At 45.4% G+C, this 18,204-nt stretch overlaps 1 protein-coding gene across 1 annotated transcript; it reads left to right on the top strand.

Annotated features, from left to right (window-relative positions):
- Nucleotides 1-692: 692 nt before the first annotated feature.
- On the top strand, nucleotides 693-2,695 carry MSC (musculin). The gene is made up of 2 exons (XM_065895435.1): nucleotides 693-1,581; nucleotides 2,444-2,695. The coding sequence occupies exons 1-2, from the start codon at nucleotides 1,072-1,074 to the stop codon at nucleotides 2,528-2,530; spliced, it is 597 nt and encodes a 198-aa protein (XP_065751507.1). The 5' UTR covers nucleotides 693-1,071; the 3' UTR covers nucleotides 2,531-2,695.
- Nucleotides 2,696-18,204: the final 15,509 nt, after the last annotated feature.

Raw genomic sequence — 18,204 nt, 5'->3', positions numbered from 1 at the left:
AGGATCCTCTATCTTACGCACGGTGGTGTGTTAAAAACAAAATTAACACATGGAACTCTCAAGACAGCAAAAAATAGCAAATGTAAGCATCTGTGCTGTGCGGCGGGGAGGCGTGTAGCGACTGGAATACCGAGGGGCCAGGGATTCTACTCACGGATTTTGAGTCCATATTCTACTTACCAGCCTGTTGATTTGGGGTCCTTTATTTAATATCTATCTCTGCGGCTTAGCTTCAAGTTCTGCAAAGTGGAGATAATAACATTTAAGTCACAGATGTCTGAAAATGAAAGGAACCAATGTAGAAAAAGCGCTCTGTAATCATACAGCGAAGTTAAAGGAAAGGAGGGGAGGGAGATGAGAGGTAACTCGCGGACTGTTTGGTGTTGCTTGCTTGTTTTGCTTTTACTCTTTTGTCGGGCCAGGCTTGAATAGGCAGTCAGACGTTATGAGTGATGAACTTGGAAAATACTGTTCTGCTGAAAAGACTCGGGAAAGAAGCAGAGGTCGCGATCCTGGGGTTTCCACGTGTCTGGAAACCCTCGCCATCGCTAAGATCAGTCGCGGGGTGGAAATGGGATGGGTACATGGGTACGAACAAGGTCCCCTCCTTCACTCACCCTGCGCACAGTCATCTCGCACTTGATGGGTCCGTCGGGGACAGGGGCCAAAATCCCGGCTCAACAGAGACGTCCCTTCCCCGCCCCCACCAGCAGATCCTCTGCACTCTGAAAATGGTCCCCACCCCTTCCACGCCCCCGCCCCACCTCTTGCCCCCCTTTCCAACCCCCTCTTCTTTGCCCTGGGTGGTTTCTTCCGAGGAGTACAGATAAATAGTCCTGTCAAAAGGCGCTGCGCGCCGTGGTGCGCGCCGAGCCTGGGCCCGGGCGACGACTTCTCGGCCACGCTCTCCCGGGTCAGCGGCGGGGCTCGTTCTCTGGGCTCCGCGCTTCCCGACCCGGGTCTCTGGTCCTCACCGGAGTTCAGCCTGGCCCCCGCCTCCGCGAGGGAGCGGAAGGCGGAGGCCGCGAGACTGGCCTGGGGGCGGAAGGCGGGGGCGTGGGGGACACGGCGATGTCCACCAGCTCGGGGAGCGACCCCGAGGAGATGGAGCTGCGGGAGCTGCAGCGCGGATACCCGGTCCCCGTCTCCAAGAGGCCGCCCCTCCGCGGCGCCGAACGCAGCTACATCTCGCCCAGTGACAACTCGTCCGCGGAGGAGGAAGACCCCGACGGCGAGGAGGAGCGCTGTGCGCTGGGAGCGGCCGGCGGCGCCGGAGGCTGCAAGAGGAAACGGCCCGGGGTGGCGGGGGGCGGCGGTGGCAAGAAGCCCCTCCCGCCCAAGGGCTCGGCGGCCGAGTGCAAGCAGTCGCAGAGGAACGCGGCCAACGCCCGCGAGCGCGCCCGGATGCGCGTGCTGAGCAAAGCCTTCTCCAGGCTCAAGACCAGCCTGCCCTGGGTGCCCCCCGACACCAAGCTTTCCAAGCTGGACACGCTCCGGCTGGCTTCCAGTTACATCGCGCACCTGCGGCAGCTGCTGCAGGAGGACCGCTACGAGAACGGCTACGTGCACCCGGTGAACCTGGTAGGGGCCCGGCGCGCGAGGCCCGGGGCGGGCGGCCGAGAGATGCCCGGCGCGCTCCCGGGTGCCGGGCAGAGTCTGGCCGCTGGGGAAAACCGGGGGTAGGGGGTTTCCGGTATGGGTGGTGAGGAGGACAGTTTAGTTTCTCCCAGATCACCGGAGGGGCCAGCCATTTTCGTGGAGGAGAACCATCCACCCTTCTGTGTTTGCATCACCCAGTGACAGCTATTGTCTAATATCCTGCTTCCGGGCTAAATCTAAGTTCCATCTGAGTCCTCTGTCCCGTTTAGATTGATTGGCAAATCTCCCTTCCTAGCTTTTTCCAGCTAAGCGTCAGACAGGTTTGAATCAACAAGCCTTACTTTCTGAAAGGAAGGAGGGAAGGCCGATCTCTTTTCGAAAGGGGTTTTTCAATTCTTGAAGAACAGCAGAGGTTTCCCCAAACGGGATTTGTCTGGAAAGTCCCTCTCCGACCTGCCAATTCTCCAGGCTTGAGAAAGATCATATCCCAGTTCCTATTTGGAGCGAATGGCTGATTGGTGTGTGTGTGTGTGTGTGTGTGTGTGTGTGTGTGTGTGTGTGTGTGTGTGTGGGAGGAAGGGAACTAAGCAACAAAATTCCAAATTCATGCAAATTTCGCGGAATCATCGTGAGGGCAGCATGGACGGACACCTCCCGTCTCACGTGATCAAAATACAGTAAAGTTAAAGTCTTAGTTTAGAGAGAAGACACGCAGATTCCCAGAATACTGATAAAATCAGAGCTACTCAAAGCCGGGGATATTCCAGGGTTCCGTTTGGAGAGCAGTTTCGGTTTGAAATGGTCGTTTCTCCTTCAGTATCTGATGCTCTTTTTGATTTTACAGACATGGCCATTTGTGGTCTCGGGACGACCCGACTCTGACACCAAAGAAGTTTCCGCAGCCAACAGATTATGTGGAACTACCGCTTAGATCGAACTCGAACTCACTTGAAGGGATTATTGGTTAAGCGAGTGTGTTTGGGAGTCAGGGGGAGAAGGGGGAGAGCGTGAGAATCCCCAAGAATGGGAGGACAGTTCCATTGGATTCTCCTAGACTTCCACCCCGGGACTGTGAACTCGACAGGTGGCGGGCGTTGGGTGCAGAGCCCCAGGGTTCCGCGGCGCGGCCGTCATCGCAGGATGCGGACGGCTAGGCTGCCGCGGGTTTGGGCGACGACACTTTACACGCGGACCCAGCTCCAACCTCGGGCTTTAGCAGTGTAGACTAACGCCGGCGCTGCAGCCCGAGCGTAGCGCGCATTCGCCTGGGCGTTCGTTCCCAGGCTGAGCCAGATCTACGTGGGTGATGGCACGAGTCCGCGCAGCCCAGGCCTTTCGCGGTTAGGTAATTGTTAGAGCGCGCTCTCGACAATCGGCTTCAAAGACGGAGGTCTTCACGTGAGACGTACCTGGGGCGCGTCTTTAAGTTGCAAAGAGAGTGTGGCACACCTGGGCCAGGTTTGTATCCCACGGGGCAGCGCCCTCCTGGCAGGCACACGATGCAGTCTCCGCTCGGGGAGAAGTGGAGGCGCGCTTTCTGAGACCAACTCAGCTGTGTTTGCCAGGAGTGGCCCTGGCGGTTCGGCTTTCAGGTGCGGTCACGCCTCTCACTCCCCCCAGGCGCCCATCTCTCCGTAACCTGGCTTCCGTCTAACCCCTCCCCTTCTAGGCTTGAGCCTCCCATCCGGCTCTCCCCACTGAAGCCGGCTCGGGTCTCTTTCGGCGCCTCCCTCTGCTCCCTCCTCCCACAACTACTTGCAGCTCCCCTCCCCCTCACTCCTGACTGTCCCCAGCTGGCCTCCCCGCTTGGGGTGGCCCCCGCCTCCAACACTGCCTCTCGGCGTCCACGTTCTTCCTCCGGCGGGGCGGGCCGCCGAGGCTGTTCCGTACCTAGTGACCCTGCCTCGGGGGACCACGCGCCGCTGCGCCAGGCCGCACTACCGCAGTAATTAGCAAATGTAAATAAATTTATTTTTGTATGAATAATAAAACGCGTTGTGAAAACCGAGTGCCCCTGGGGCGTCCGAATGTGGTCTTTGTTGCCCTTGACTGAGTTTGGTCTGGGAATTAATTTAAAGGTGCCCTCTTGGCTCTGGACGGGGATTAGGTCATTGTCGGCCGAGGGGGTTGATCACATGTAGATCACTGCAACTTCAAGCGTAACTCTCTTTCTATGATTCATCTTCTCAAGGCAAGGGTTACTGGAAGGCAGGAACTGGAGGCTTGTTAGGCCCTAAGAATCTTTTGGGGCCTGAGCCACGTTGAAAGGTATACACTCTTCAAAGTAATATATGTACACATTTTTCTTTTACACACACACACACACACACACACACACACACATACACGACGATTTCTCCAGCCTAAACCAGTGCTAACAATTGCAAGTAGTTCAAGAACCCCCTACAGGCCCACATACCGGGAGTGAAGGATGGGTCTCAGGTCTAATTGGCGGAATAAAACCACAATACAAGGCGCCAATTTGTACTTCAGTCGAGCTTTTCTTTTTTTCAAATATTGTTTATATAGACTTTTTGACGTAACTACCTGCAGTTTTCACAGGAAGTAATAACTTGGGAAACCCATCACATGGTTTTCTAAACACAGGTCTTTTTTAAAGGAGCATTCTCTTTGTACAAACTTTAGACAATTTAGAAAAGTGTGAAGGTTAGAACTACCTAAACAGCTGGCTGTTTTGGGGTGTGTCCATTATTTTATGAAATTGAAAGGCAGTTTTCTTGCCCAGACAGAGAATATACAGCTGGAGTTTAGGAGGTGAGAGTGAGGTGAGGGAACGTGGTTCCTGTGTTGAACTAAACTGAACCCAAGCTCCGGAGAACTGCTTTCTGGCACCATTTTCTTGGGCTTTTGTTCATACCCGGTGGGGATCCAGTCTTCAGTGGCAGAAGTCAGCAGGGGGTTTCAGCAGGGTGCTCTGGTTAAAGGAGAACTTGGGAGTAACTAGTGACAGAAAACCTCATCACGGTGGTTAAAGGCACTCGGGCCTTTTGTAAGCACTGGAAGCCAGGCGTCTTGGGGGTGGGGAGTCTGCTCGAAGCCAGCTCTGAGTCAAGATCTTTTCCAAAGCTTCCAGGAAATGAGGTCCTTTTCGAGAAAAGGAGGCATTGTTGTATCTTGTTAAGGTGAACCTGAAGGTCTGCAGAACCAAGCTTGGAATCCAAGCTCTGCCACCCCCCAGACTAGTGACCCTGTGCAACCCCACTCCGCCTCAGTTTCCCTGTCAACAAAAATGGGGTAATAACAGTGGCCACCTTGGAAGATTGCCGTCAGTTATGAATGTGATAATATTTAAGCAACCCTTCTAAGGCAGTGAGCAACGCCCATAAAGGCTGACTGATAAGGAAAAGGGAGGGGAGGCTTCGGCAAATGAGGACATTTTAAACAGGTGGGACATTTCAGGAATCCGGTCTTTAAGACTAGGTCCTGTTTTGAAATGCCTGGATTAAAACAGTGAGAGAGAAGTGCCCCACCAGAGCAGAACAGAAACAGAAAGAAAAGAAAACAAAAAAAGAGACTATATTTGTGGTGAATACAGATAAGAAAAAGCATTTGAATAAACAAGGAAATATTAGGGCACATTTTCATAAATAAGAAGTATTTTGTTACTATAATTATATTCTTTCAGGACACTTCAGGGTCAAACCCACAGATTTTCTGCCCCTACTCTGCTCCCATCGCAAATAAGGGGGTGCTTTCACTGACTCACATACCCAGAATGTTGTTCTCTGCAAACTCATTTTTTATTGCACTTGATAATCTGATAATTTATAGAGAAGAAAAAATACTTTCTCGAGAATTTTTTGCTCCATGGTTTCTGTAAAAAGTCCAATGTCAAGAATTATGTTATGAAAAAAAGAAGAAAGGGGCCAGTTCCTAGTAAGTCCCAATGAATCAGTTCAAATTGCTCAAGCTTCTGGGCAAGGGTTGCTGTTGGGAGAGGCCTGAAGCACCTTGAACCAGTCCTTTCTTGATCTACTGTGACTATCGTGAGCTCTAAGTGGTAGAAAGGTATCCCAAAACCATCCTTATTTTTTCCCTTCATCATTTTCCTTTAGGGATTTAGGTTGGAGAAATAGGAGTTGGGGGCTGGGGTAATCAGCGAATTAAAAAAAGAGAGAAGTAAGTTTGTCCTTAGGGTTATTTCAATTTGATTATACTGCTGTGAGAGAAAAGTTGAAGGAAAAAAAAGTTTAAGAAATGTAAAAAGTACTGAATAAACAAATCAAATGAGTAAATTGAAAAATACTCTTCGGGGGCTTTTTGAGGGACCAAAGCTTTATTATTAGTGAGACTGACTCAATCAAAGAGAACAAAAATCCCCTTTCACAGGCTCTTCCTAAGATGAATATTTTAAAAGAAATGCTTTCGGCACTGTAATTTTGAAACATTTAGGCGTTTCTCTTGGTTGTAGATGTAATTTGGGGCATAGTCTTTTGCACTGAGCTTCAAGTTACAACTTTATTTTAATAGTCTGATGGCTCCTTCAGCAGACAGTTGACAATGACCGTTACTTTACAGAGGATATTTTTTTTTTTACAGGCACAGCTTTTCTCCTGGTAATAAAAGCTTCATAAGTCAAAAATAAATAAGAAAGACATCCCCCTCCTCTATAAAAAGAACTAAGTGGAACACATCCTATTTTAATAGATAATAGGTAGGTAGTTTGGCTGATACTTTTGAAGTGAGTTAAAATGATAACCAAGAAATTCATTTTAGTAATGTCTGGAAGGGCAAAAAACAGGTAAGTTCATAATTGACTTCTCACTGCCCAGCATCTAACTTCAGAGAGAATTCACTAGGAGGCGAGGATTGGTCGCCTTTGTAACTGGTCACCTGGCCACTCTCTTTTCCCTGGGCACTTCTGTTTATCCACCTGAGGACCGTCAGAATGCTTGCATCTTTGCATTCACCATTCATCTCCTTTTCTATGCTGTTTGCCCTTTGTATTCTCTTTTCTTCTCTCTCCCACAACAGTGAAAAACGATCCAGAAAATTCCTTGGAATCCATGACTCTGAGAAGGTCTAGGAAGTAGCCAGAACCTGAAATCTACACGTAATGGTGTAAACATAATTAGCGCTAAAGTACTAGTGCCTTGAATTTTCTCAGCCCTTGTGGCTCTGCTATCACCAACATGGGTTACGAATCAACTTTGGTGTCCTTCATTGCTTGTGGTAAAGAAGCTTGTGGAACAGTTAAGAGCAGGGGCTTTCAGTTTGGTGAAAATATGGTATTTGTATTGACTATTACTCTCATCAGTAGAAATGGGGAGGAGTGGGGAGCAAAAGAGCAAGAGGTTTTATCTTTTACTTTTCTTTGTTAAAAATTTTATATATTATTTTTGGGATTTTTAAAATTCATATTTCTTAAAAGATTGCACTGTGCTGTGTCAGATGTAGCTGGTTTCAGTCTAGTCCCACCATTTCACAGCTCTGCATCCTCACGCACTTTCCCTTTTCCCTGTGAGACAAGAATAATACATCCTACATCACAGACAGTATTGAAAATGGATTAAATGAGATAATTCTATTAAGCACCTGGGCAATGTTCCATAAATGCTAATTTAAAAAAAATATGAAGTCTTAGGGGCTTCCCTGGTGGCGCAGAGGTTGGGGGTCCGCCTGCCGATGCAGGGGGCGCGGGTTCATACCTCGGTCCGGGAGGATCCCGCATGCCGCGGAGCGGCTGGGCCCGTGAGCCATGGCCGCTGGGCCTGCGCGTCTGGAGCCTGTGCTCTGCGGCAGCAGAGGCCGCGGCGGTGAGAGGCCCGCGTACCGGGGAAAAAAAAAAGAAAACAAAAAATATGAAGTCTTGATTTCTTTCCTTTCCTCTAACAGTAGTTCAGATGTCCTTAGTTCTCCTGCAAATTTCTCCCATCATTCCCCATTACCACTTTTATCACCTTGCTCTTTTATGCCACCTCTAATTTTCCTGCATTGACCTTTCTTTTTGTTGCCACTAAGTAGAAACTTTCATTTGGTTTTCTCTTAAAAAAATAAAGATCATAATGCTCAATATCAAAAACTATCCACGGGACAAAAACTCCAAATTCATTTAGGAGCATAAGATAGACAAATGGTTTTTGATGTAACAACACAAAAAGTTTGTTGATATGATTTCAGATTTCACATTGCAGCCAGCCTTTCAGAAATTATACTTGTGGAGTCTTGGTGTAGTATCAAAAAATAACCACAATTACCTGAAGTAGTCAGTAAAATACTTCTCTTTACAACTACATATCTGTGTGAGGCTGGATTTTCTTCACATGTGTCGATCAAAATAACGTATCACAACAGATTGATGTAGAAAACAGAAATGAAAATCCAGCTGCATTCTACAAAGTCAGATATTAAAGAGATGTGCATAAATACAAAACTTTGCCACTTTTCCTATTAAAATGTTTTGGAAAACAGAGTTATTTTTATTGAAAATATGTTATTTGCTTTCACATGTAATTAGTTCATTATGAATTAGCAGATGTTTTCTCTCAGTTTTGACTCTTCTAATCCAGTAAATATCAACAGATAGAAGCCACATAAACAAAAGCTTTTCAGGGTCTTTAAGATCTTTTAAAAGTGTAAAAAGAAAATCAGAGGCAAAAAAAAGTTTAGGAACCACGGGCCTAGATCATTCCTAAGGCCCTTTTCATTGGTAAGATTCATGTTTTCTTGATTTTGTGGCCATCTCAGTAGGTCAGGAGCCTATAGATCAAGTCTAGATTGGATATAGGAGCAAACACTTGATCAGAAAGACGCTCTAGAGAGGTTGGGATGACAGCTTAGATGGGAAGGGCTTTCTCCGTGCAATGCCACTGTAGTCTAGCAGGAAAGTCAGCAGGATCAGCGTGTGCACTGGTTCCGTAAAGGCTGCTCTCAGAGGAATCACTGTATGGCTTCCTGCTCTTTCTGCCTCATACCCATCTCTCCTGTCTCCTACAGGCTCTCAATTTTGAGCCTTTGTAGCTTCAGGGCTGGACCTGATTTTCAGATGAAAGGGAAAGTGATGCCCAAAGTTCAGGACTGCAAAATCCCATTTCTTTTGTCCATATATTAATATTATCCAAGGGCTTTATTAGAATCATAGTCATTATATCATACTAATGAAGAAATTTAATTAAGGAAACATAGGAATCATTTTCACTATTCCTCAATAAAGAGTTTTTTTTATCTGTAGGCTTGCCAAGTAAGGAAAAATATGTTTATTCATGATAATATTGATTAACTTATACTGGGCACGTTACTAAAGTAACTAAATGCCTTGACATGCATAATTTGAGTAGAAAAGAAATAAACAACAACAAAACCCCAGAGAATCCTCAAATGCCTTGGAAGCAATCATCTTCAAATGCAAAGAAAGGATCCCATAAAATACAAAGCTCAGTGACATGAGTCTAAGAGACTTGTATGATCCTTAAAGAAACTGTTCCAAGAGCCAGGCAGTGGGAGGGAGTATCATCTGTGCAAAAGTAATAGCAGAAACTCCTCAGGCTAAATCCAACTAAGGAGCATCAAAATTGCATAGGGCAGGGCTTCCCTGGTGGCGCAGTGGTTGAGAGTCCGCCTGCCGATGCAGGGGACACGGGTTCGTGCCCCGGTCCGGGAAGATCCCACATGCCGCGGAGCGGCTGGGCTCGTGAGCCATGGCCACTGAGCCTGCGCGTCCGGAGCCTGTGCTCCACAGCGGGAGAGGCCACAACGGTGAGAGGCCCACGTACCGCAAAATAAATTGCATAGGGCAGTGCTTGAAGGGGTGGAAACCAAGGCCTCAGGAGCCTGAGGGGACAAGATGGGTAAACCGAATGTACACAGAGAAAAGGAGGGAACTGTAAGGGGTGGAAAGACCATGGTTCTAATGCTATCTCAGACCTCTGCCTTGCTGGATATAGGCTATATGTTACGTTCTAAACAGAACATCTTAGGTGTTTCTCAGCAGGCCCTGTTCTGCTGGCTGTTCACATGCACAGAGCTCTCTGGCAATCCCTAACTTTTATGGGCTTTAATTATAGGTTTTCCCTCAAATAGTGGTGATGGAATAGGCCAAGCTATCCACCTTCTCTGTCTTGGTCCTCCTCTGACTGACACCATTTCTTTGGAGACTTGGGCTGGGATGGGTTTGATTCTACTAGATGATGGGGTATCTAATCACCAAAGATGGTCCCTGATGAACCAGGCACCCCATTGCCCACGCCCTTGGGTAGGGCTGGCCCAGTGACCTGCTCTGACCAATAGAAGGTGGTGGAAGTGACTCTCTGACAGTTCCAGGCCTGAGTCTTAAGGACCAGCCATTTCTGCTTGTACTTATTTGAGATCCTTGAGCTTCCACGTGAGAATTCCAACCACATTTCTGATGGGACCCCATGGAGAGGCCACACAAGAGAGACAGAAACCTTGAGTCTACACCCGAGAATGGAGGACCCAGCTGACGGCAAGATCAGTGAGATGGATGATCCCAGTGGGGCCAACTGGGGAGCATCTCATGGAAAATGAAGGGGCCATGGAGGACAGATGGCAGAGGTGAGCCATCTCTACTGGGCCCTGTCCTAATTCCTGATCCACAGAATTGTGGGAGATAATAATAATAGAGTTGCTTTAAGCTACTAAATTGGGAGTGGTTTATGACTCAGCGATAGATAACTGAAACATATTGTCAATTTCCACATTAGCCAGTTATTCAAGAAACACTTATGGATCATCAGCTATGAGCCAGGACAGCGTTGGATGAATGAAATGAATGACATACTTGCCTCACCTCAAAGAGCTGCAAAGGAACAGAGAAGTGGACGAATGGACTGATCCTTGAAGCATGGGGTGCTGTGTGCTATGAGGGGACATGGCCTCCAGGAGGAAGGGTACAACACCCAACCTTGGATCTCCATGGAGGGCTTCCCAGAGAGCTGACAGGTGAGGCCAGGGGACAAGGCAGGGGAAGGGCTTCCCAGAAAGAACTGTAAGTCATGGAGGCCTTCCAATACTGGTCTAGTGACTGACGTTAGGGCCTAGTATGGCGGTGAAGAGCACGGACTCTTACCGGTGACTTAAAATCACTGAACCTGAGTTTCCTCACTTGTAGAATGAAGATATAATAGAACCTACCTGATGGGGTTGTTTGTGAAGGTTCAAAGCAACAGTGAATGTCAAACACTTAGTGCCTGGCATCGTAGGTCATCAACAAATGTTCATCTGTTAAGTATCAGTGTCAGCATCACCGTCCTCTCCACTTTGAGATGACCATTTGGGAAAATTCATCTTCTTAGCACGTAGGAGAAAGTGCAAAGGGTCCCTGACCATTCAGAGCCCCTTATTTTTCCTCAAATCTGACAATTCTAAGCCTTTAACTGTGATTCTGTTTCAGCTCTCCTCTAAAGGGGTTGGCCTTTTAGAATTTTGAAATCTTCAAGGTATTGATTTGCACGACAAGCAACACATCTAGCTCATTTTGGGATGTGAGAATAGATTGTTAAAATATATCTGTATGGTGAGGTCAGCTGGATAGAACAATGCATAGATTGATCATATGGCCATTATAACATACTGAGGTTATAAACAGCACCAGCCATCTGCACAGATCCAGATGCGCCCACAGGATGCACTCATGCTTTCCAACTCCCCTCTGACATGACCCAGAACCTCTGCTCTGGAGGGAAATTTAAGACCCTGTGACCAGAACTGTCCAGGATTAGAATTCACAGACTCTGAGGTTCCCATTGGCATTCAGCCCTCCTGATCTGAAGGACACCAGCAGATAAGAATTTGGCACCATGACAGCTATTTTCTGCAGCTGCTTTCGATGTGCACCAGCCAAGCACATGGGGAGTCTGCCTAGGGTGACAATTGGGGCCATCTGAGAAACTGACTAGTTGGGTGGCCTGGGGCCATCGCTCCCTTTTCCAACTTTGGCTTCTCATTGAAAACGAGGGGCCTGGGCTAGATGAAGCCTCCAGTCTCTGTCAGTTCTAAAATGCTCTATTTCTTACGGGTCTTCTGAATGGCATCAGTGATGCAGTTCATTGGTACATTACAAACAGGGAGGCTGAACCCCTGAGCAGAAGGACAAAGTCTACCTTAAATGTTTTAGATGAGCCCAAACCCCTCAGGTGTCTTCTGACTTCTTCTACAGAACAACTGTGCTGTTTCCATGTCACTTTATTGTCAAGTAGTAACTTCACTGCAGACTCTTCATGTCCATTATAAATGCTCAGTCTTAGAAAGGTACTAAAGGCTTCTTCAGCGTTGTATAAAAATCAAATAAGTGCAGCAGTTGTGGTACTCAAAGCTATTTCCTTCTAAAGGCAGATTCTCATTAGTTTTAAAAAATGATAAGACAAGGAGATTCGTCGGACTTTGGAACAAGCATTCGAAAATTATATTTGATTTACCTCAGACTAACAATTATAGTGGAAAAACACTGATCTAAATAAAAGAAACTTCAGGAAAAAAAAAAAGACGGCTTTCTTTAAACTCCTAGAGGCCTAGGAAATGTTGAAATCTGGTCTATTGTTCCAAGAATCTGGTGAATTTTTTCCCTCTTTAGGTAGGATATTTTCCCATCGCTTTCCTTTAGTACTTTTCACCTTTGTGATTTCTCAAAATCTTGATTGGTGCTTTAGCATTTTACACCTGTGAGGTTGTTGCACATCTAGAGATGAGATGTGATTCACCTGAGCCGGGGCTCTTGGAACGCTCCCTGGCTTGCGGCGCGCAGGATGGGCTGACGGACATGAGAACTGGACAGACAAGGCAAGAGAAACTGAACCCTTAGGCTGAGAGGGTGACAGTGGGAACACAAGGGGTGGATTCAAGAGACATTTTGCTGCTAGAATTGAACTGACTGGCTTGTGAACTGGATGTGGGTCGAAAGACAGGGAGAAATTAATGATGACTACAAAGTTTCTAACTTGGGCCAGACAGTGAACAGTGCATGAGTCATCATTTACCACTAAAATTTAAAAGGTTAAGTTTAAAAGAGTACAGAATTTAGAAACTCTTCTGTTCATTTAGGAGCTCTACCACCCACTTGCCTAACAAGATTTTTATTCAATTTAGTCTTGTTCTAGGGGTTCTGATTCGAAGGGGGTACTCTAACAAAGAAAAGCTGAAAGAGAGACAAGGACTCCTCCGTTCAGAAACGCAAATCTTGGAAACAATGACCTTGCCCTGGTTTTGCACGAGCTTGACTTTCTTCTGTCCTTAAATTGTAAATGTCTTCAGATCAGGGATCATGGTTTTTCATTTTGTGTTTTTATGAAATCATAACCCTGGAACAAAGCAAGTGCTCAATAACTATTTAATGAATTAGTCCTAAAAGAGAACAGTTACTGCTAATCTTTGGTTTAAATTATTTTTCTGTTGTGAAATGATGGTGATTTGGGAAAGTCCATTCTTTAGAGACACCTGAGATACATAATCATCACAGGCAACCAGGACACTGGCTTGACAGGCTACACTAGTTCCTGCCACACGTGCAGTGCATCAGCTCTGCACAGAATCTGATGGTTCTCGGGATACCTCAGACAGAAAGGAAACTCATTGCATGAGTATAATATAGGACAAAAACTTTAAAATAGGAAGAGACACTAACATTGTCAACAGGCTAAGTCTCATGCTATGCACTTTACAGACAGTATCTCATTTAAATCTCTCCTTAGACCATTAGGAAGTCTCTGATATTCTTCATTTACAGGTAGGAACACTGAGGGCCACAGAGCTTCAGTGACTTGCCGAGGGCCACACGGGGGATAGGTGATAGACTCAGAGTTTAAATTTGGTTCTCTTTAGCTCAGAATCTAAACCCTTAACCAGCCCCATCGCATTGCCTCCCCAAGGATGTCTCCCAGGTAGAAAGGAAGCTGGTGGGAAAATGGTGCCCACCAACCAGGCCACCTTAGCGTTGGGTGTGAACTTGGGACAATGGATGCGTCACAGAGTTATACCCGGTTCTGAGTGCTTAAAACAGCCTGCATGTGGGGAAAGGAGCCAGGGTCTGTCTGCTTAGTGGGCAGTGCTAACCAGAGTCATCGGGGAAAGCCACTTGTCATAAAGACATCTCTTTCTTTTTGGTTATGTTTTCCTATTTATCTCCTAATGAAGGTGATTTGAAAAATGCCTGATGTCTGTGTGCTGAGCTAAAAGAGGTAGACCTATCCTCAGGTGGGATATTTAGCTCACAGAATTACATACTCTTGGAGAACCCAGCAGTGGAGGCACCACCACCCCCACTCTGTCTAGATTAGCCAATCAGATTAGATATGTGTAATAGAGAATTGTGTAAGTGAGTTGAGGAACAGACAACTTTCCACAGGCAACAGGTGATTCACTATTATCCATTTTCACAAGGACAGGACAAGGGACAATATGTCTGAACTGAGACATGAGAAATAGGGTAGACCTAAGGAAGTTATCTGGTAGAGAGGTTTTCTAACCATCTAGGATTAGGAATTGTGGGTAGGACCTGTGGTATCCATTTCATAGAATCGCGAAGTCACAGCATTTTAGAGCTAGAAGGTGTCTCATAGATAATCTACTTTGTGTTCATCATAGTATGCTAAAAATAATGAAAAATAAAGACTAATCTAAATGCCTACTGTGATCACCTAACCATGGGCTTTTATACAACAATTAAAAATTATGGAACAGTGCTTCCCTGGTGGCGCAGTGGTTGAGAGTCCGCCTGCCGATGCAGGGGACGCGGGTTCGTGCCCCGGTCCGGGAGGATCCCACATGCCGCGGAGCGGCTGGGCCCGTGAGCCATGGCCGCTGAGCCTGTGCGTCCGGAGCCTGTGCTCCGCAGCGGGAGAGGCCACAGCAGTGAGAGGCCCGTGTACTGCAAAAACAAACAAACAAACAAAAAATTATGGTCCCCAAATTGTGTAACTACATAGGAAAGGCTTATGATATGAGTAGATAAGAAATTATAATTTTAATAATGATAATCAAAACCAAAATAATCTATTCATTTTATAAATAAGGAAAGTGAATCTGGATCTTTGGAAATTGGATATGGCTTCTCAACTATCTGGGATTAAAGAAAGTCTCTGCTTGAAGATTCGGCTTTCATTCCCATATCACTTAAGGTGATTTCTTATCTGATTTTTACTGGCTGGCTTGTCTTCCTCTTCCTTGTTTCCACTCATCCTTTTCACTATACCATCCTCCCTGATCTGCAGAATTAATTCTACGTCTTCCATATTCTTGCAACACTTTATATATGTCTTCATTTTTTTAAAATCTATTAAAATATATGCCCAGGACTGCAAGGGTGGTTTTAACATAAGCAAATCAACCAATGTAATATATCCCATTATGGAATGAAGGGAAAAAACCTACATGACCATCTCAAATGACCCAGAAAAAGCCACTGACAAAACTCAACACCCTTTCATGATGAAAACATTCAGAAAACTAGAAAAAGAAGGAACTTCCTCGATATCATAAAGGGCATTTATGAAGAACCCACAGGTAACATCAAACTCAATGGTGGAAGACTGAAAGCTGTACCCCTAAGATCAGGAACAAGACAGATGCCCACTTTCACCTCTGCTATTCAATATTGCATTGGAATTTCTATGCAGAGCAATTAGATAAGAAAAATAAATAAAAGGCATCCAAATTTAAAATGAAGAATTAAAACTGTCTCCATTCTTAGATGACATGATCCTATATACACAAAAGAATCCTCAAAAAGCTACAAGAGCTAGTAAATGAATTCAGCAAAGTTTCAAGGTACAAGATCTGCACACACAAGTCAGCTGTTTCAATACACCAGCAATGGTCAATCTGAAAAGAATATTAAGAAAATTCCATTTACAATAGCATCCGAAAGTATAAAACAACTGGGAATAAATTCAACCAAGAAGGTGAAAGACTTGTACACTGAAAACCATAAAACATTGCTTAAAGAACTCGAACAACCGAATAAATGGAAAGGCATCCTGTGTTCATGGATTGAAAGACTAAATATTGTTAGGATGTCAGTACTACACGAAGTCATCTACAAATTCAGTGCAATCTCTATAAAAATTCCAATGGCTTTTTTCGCAGAAATGGAAAAGCTAATCCTCAAATTTGTATGAAATTGCAAGGAACACCAGCTAGTCAAAACAATCTCAAAAAAGAAGGAATTGGGAGGACTCACATTTCCCAATTTCAAAACTTACTACAATGCTATACCAATCAAAACAATGTGGTACTAGCATATAGATAGACTTCAAGACCAATGGACTAGAATTGAGAATCCAGAAATAAATCCATACTCTATGGCCAATTGATTTTCAAAAGAGTGCCAAGACCATCCAATGGAGAATAATGGTGTCTTCAAAAAATGGTATTGGGACAACAGGGTATCCACAGGCCAAAGAATGAAGCTGGATCTCTATCTCACACCAAAAATTAATTCAAAATGCATCAATGACTTAAATATAACAGCTAAAACCATGAAACTATTAGAAGAAAACATGGGGTAAATATTCAAGACATTGGATTTGGCAGTGGATATAATACCAAAAGCAGGAAGAACAATAAAAAATAGAGACATTTGACTTCAGCAAAATTAAAAACTTTTGTGCATCAAAGAATATTACCAAGAAAATGGAAAGATAACCTACAGAATGAGAGAAAACATTTGCAAATTGTATTCTGATAAGGATCTAGGAACCAGAGTGTATAAAGGATTCTTATAACCCAATAACAAAAGGGCAAACAATGCAAATTTTTTAAAATGAGCAAAGGATTTAAATAGATATTTCTCCAAAGAAGATATACTAGTGGTCAACAAACACATGAAAAATGCTTATTACCATTAGTCATTAGTGAAATTTAAATCAAAACCACAATGAGGTACTACTTTACACCCACTAGGATGGTTATGCTAATAATAAAAAAAAGGACGAGAACAAGTATTGGTGAGGATATAGAGAAATTGTAACCCTCCTGCATTGTTGGTGGAAATGTTAAATGGTTCAGCTGATGTGGAAAACAGTTTGGGAGTTCTTCTAAAAGTTAAACATAGAGTTGCCATGTGACCAAACAATTCCACTCCTAGGATTGAAAACAGCTCCTCACCAAGTATATGCATACGAATGTTTATAGCAGCACAATTCACAGTAGTCTATAAATGGAAACAGCCCAAATGTCCTGAATAAACTGTGGTATCACCATACAATAGAATATTATTAAGTCATAAAAATGAATAAATGCCACAATGTGGATGAACCCTGAAAACATTACGCTAAGTGAAAGAAACCAGGCACAAAAGATCACATATTGTATGATTCAATTTATATGAAATGTCCTGAATAGATAAATCAATCCATCAGGACAAAAACGCAGATTGGGTGGTTGCCAGGGGCTGGGATGAGGGGAAACGGGGAGAGAGACTGCTTAAAAGGGGTTTTAGTTTGTAATGATGGAAATGTTTTGGAACTAGTTGGAGATGGTGGTTGCACAACACCGTCAATGTAACAAATGTCACTAAATTATTCACACTAAAATGTGTCAGGTGAATTTCATCAAGTATAAGAAAAGAGTCATTTGAAACCCACCTTCAAGGGCAGTAAATACATCTGTCGATAGACGTTTCCACACTATATTATTTACTTACATAACCACTGTTTCTGCTATTTTGAGAACTCTCTGCAGCTCAAGCTCTTACCACAGGATTCAATCAGAAAAATAACTGAATTGAAAAAGTTTTTGAGCTCCATACAAGGGGCCATCATGAAAGGATGTGGTTAGCGCGCCATCTAGTGGCCAATTTACAAGTTGCAGCAAACCCTTAGCCTGCATACATTAACCCCGAGGTTACTTTCTGCCTTTTCAAGCTCGAGTCGTTTAGGTCACTGGTCATGAATACAAAGGCCGGGGTTACACGCCTTCTTGAAGACTTCAAATTCTAAAATAACAAAACACTCTGTCTCATCCTGGATTCCCTAGGGGACAGAGCCTGAAGCCAAAGCGTCCGTGCTAACACCTTATTGGGGAACTGCGATCACAGGAGAGAGGAAGTGGAGGGAAATGGGACCGAGGCAGGGAAGGAGGGAGAGCAAACCTCAGGTGGTGCAGAGCGAAGCTGGTTACAGTTTGCGGACGAGCAGGACGTCCTCAGAGAGGCCGCAGGAATCTACCGGGTCCCCAAAGGGTGGTGGTGCTGGTGGAGGTCCTGCGGGAGGGATGGCGGTGAATTTCCTACCCGCTCCATCTCCCTTTCCTCGAGGTGCGCCCCACCCCGGAGTCTTCTCCAGTACTCCTGCCCTGGGCACCACGTGGTGCCAGGCCCCGCCTCCCTCCGACGACACAGCCCCTCTTTGATGATGCCCCGACTCCCACCCCCAAAGTTACGATTCCCTCCTGGCGACGTGGTCCGCTTCCTAAAGACAGCCATGATGCTCAGCAAAATTTACTTCCCTGGAGGTGGAACTTATTCCTCCTCAACCATCAAGAAAGCAGCCAGTTGGGCTTCCCTGGTGGCACAGAGGTTGAGAGTCCGCCTGCCGTTGCAGGGGACACGGGTTCGTGCCCCGGTCCTGGAAGATCCCACATGCCGCGGAGTGGCTGGGCCCGTGAGCCCTGGCCACTGAGCCTGCGCGTCCGGAG

The sequence above is a fragment of the Phocoena phocoena genome, chromosome 17 (genome assembly GCF_963924675.1).
Source record: "Phocoena phocoena chromosome 17, mPhoPho1.1, whole genome shotgun sequence".
In the NCBI taxonomy this organism is placed as follows: domain Eukaryota; kingdom Metazoa; phylum Chordata; class Mammalia; order Artiodactyla; family Phocoenidae; genus Phocoena; species Phocoena phocoena.
This window is presented reverse-complemented; position numbering and strand designations above follow the sequence as displayed.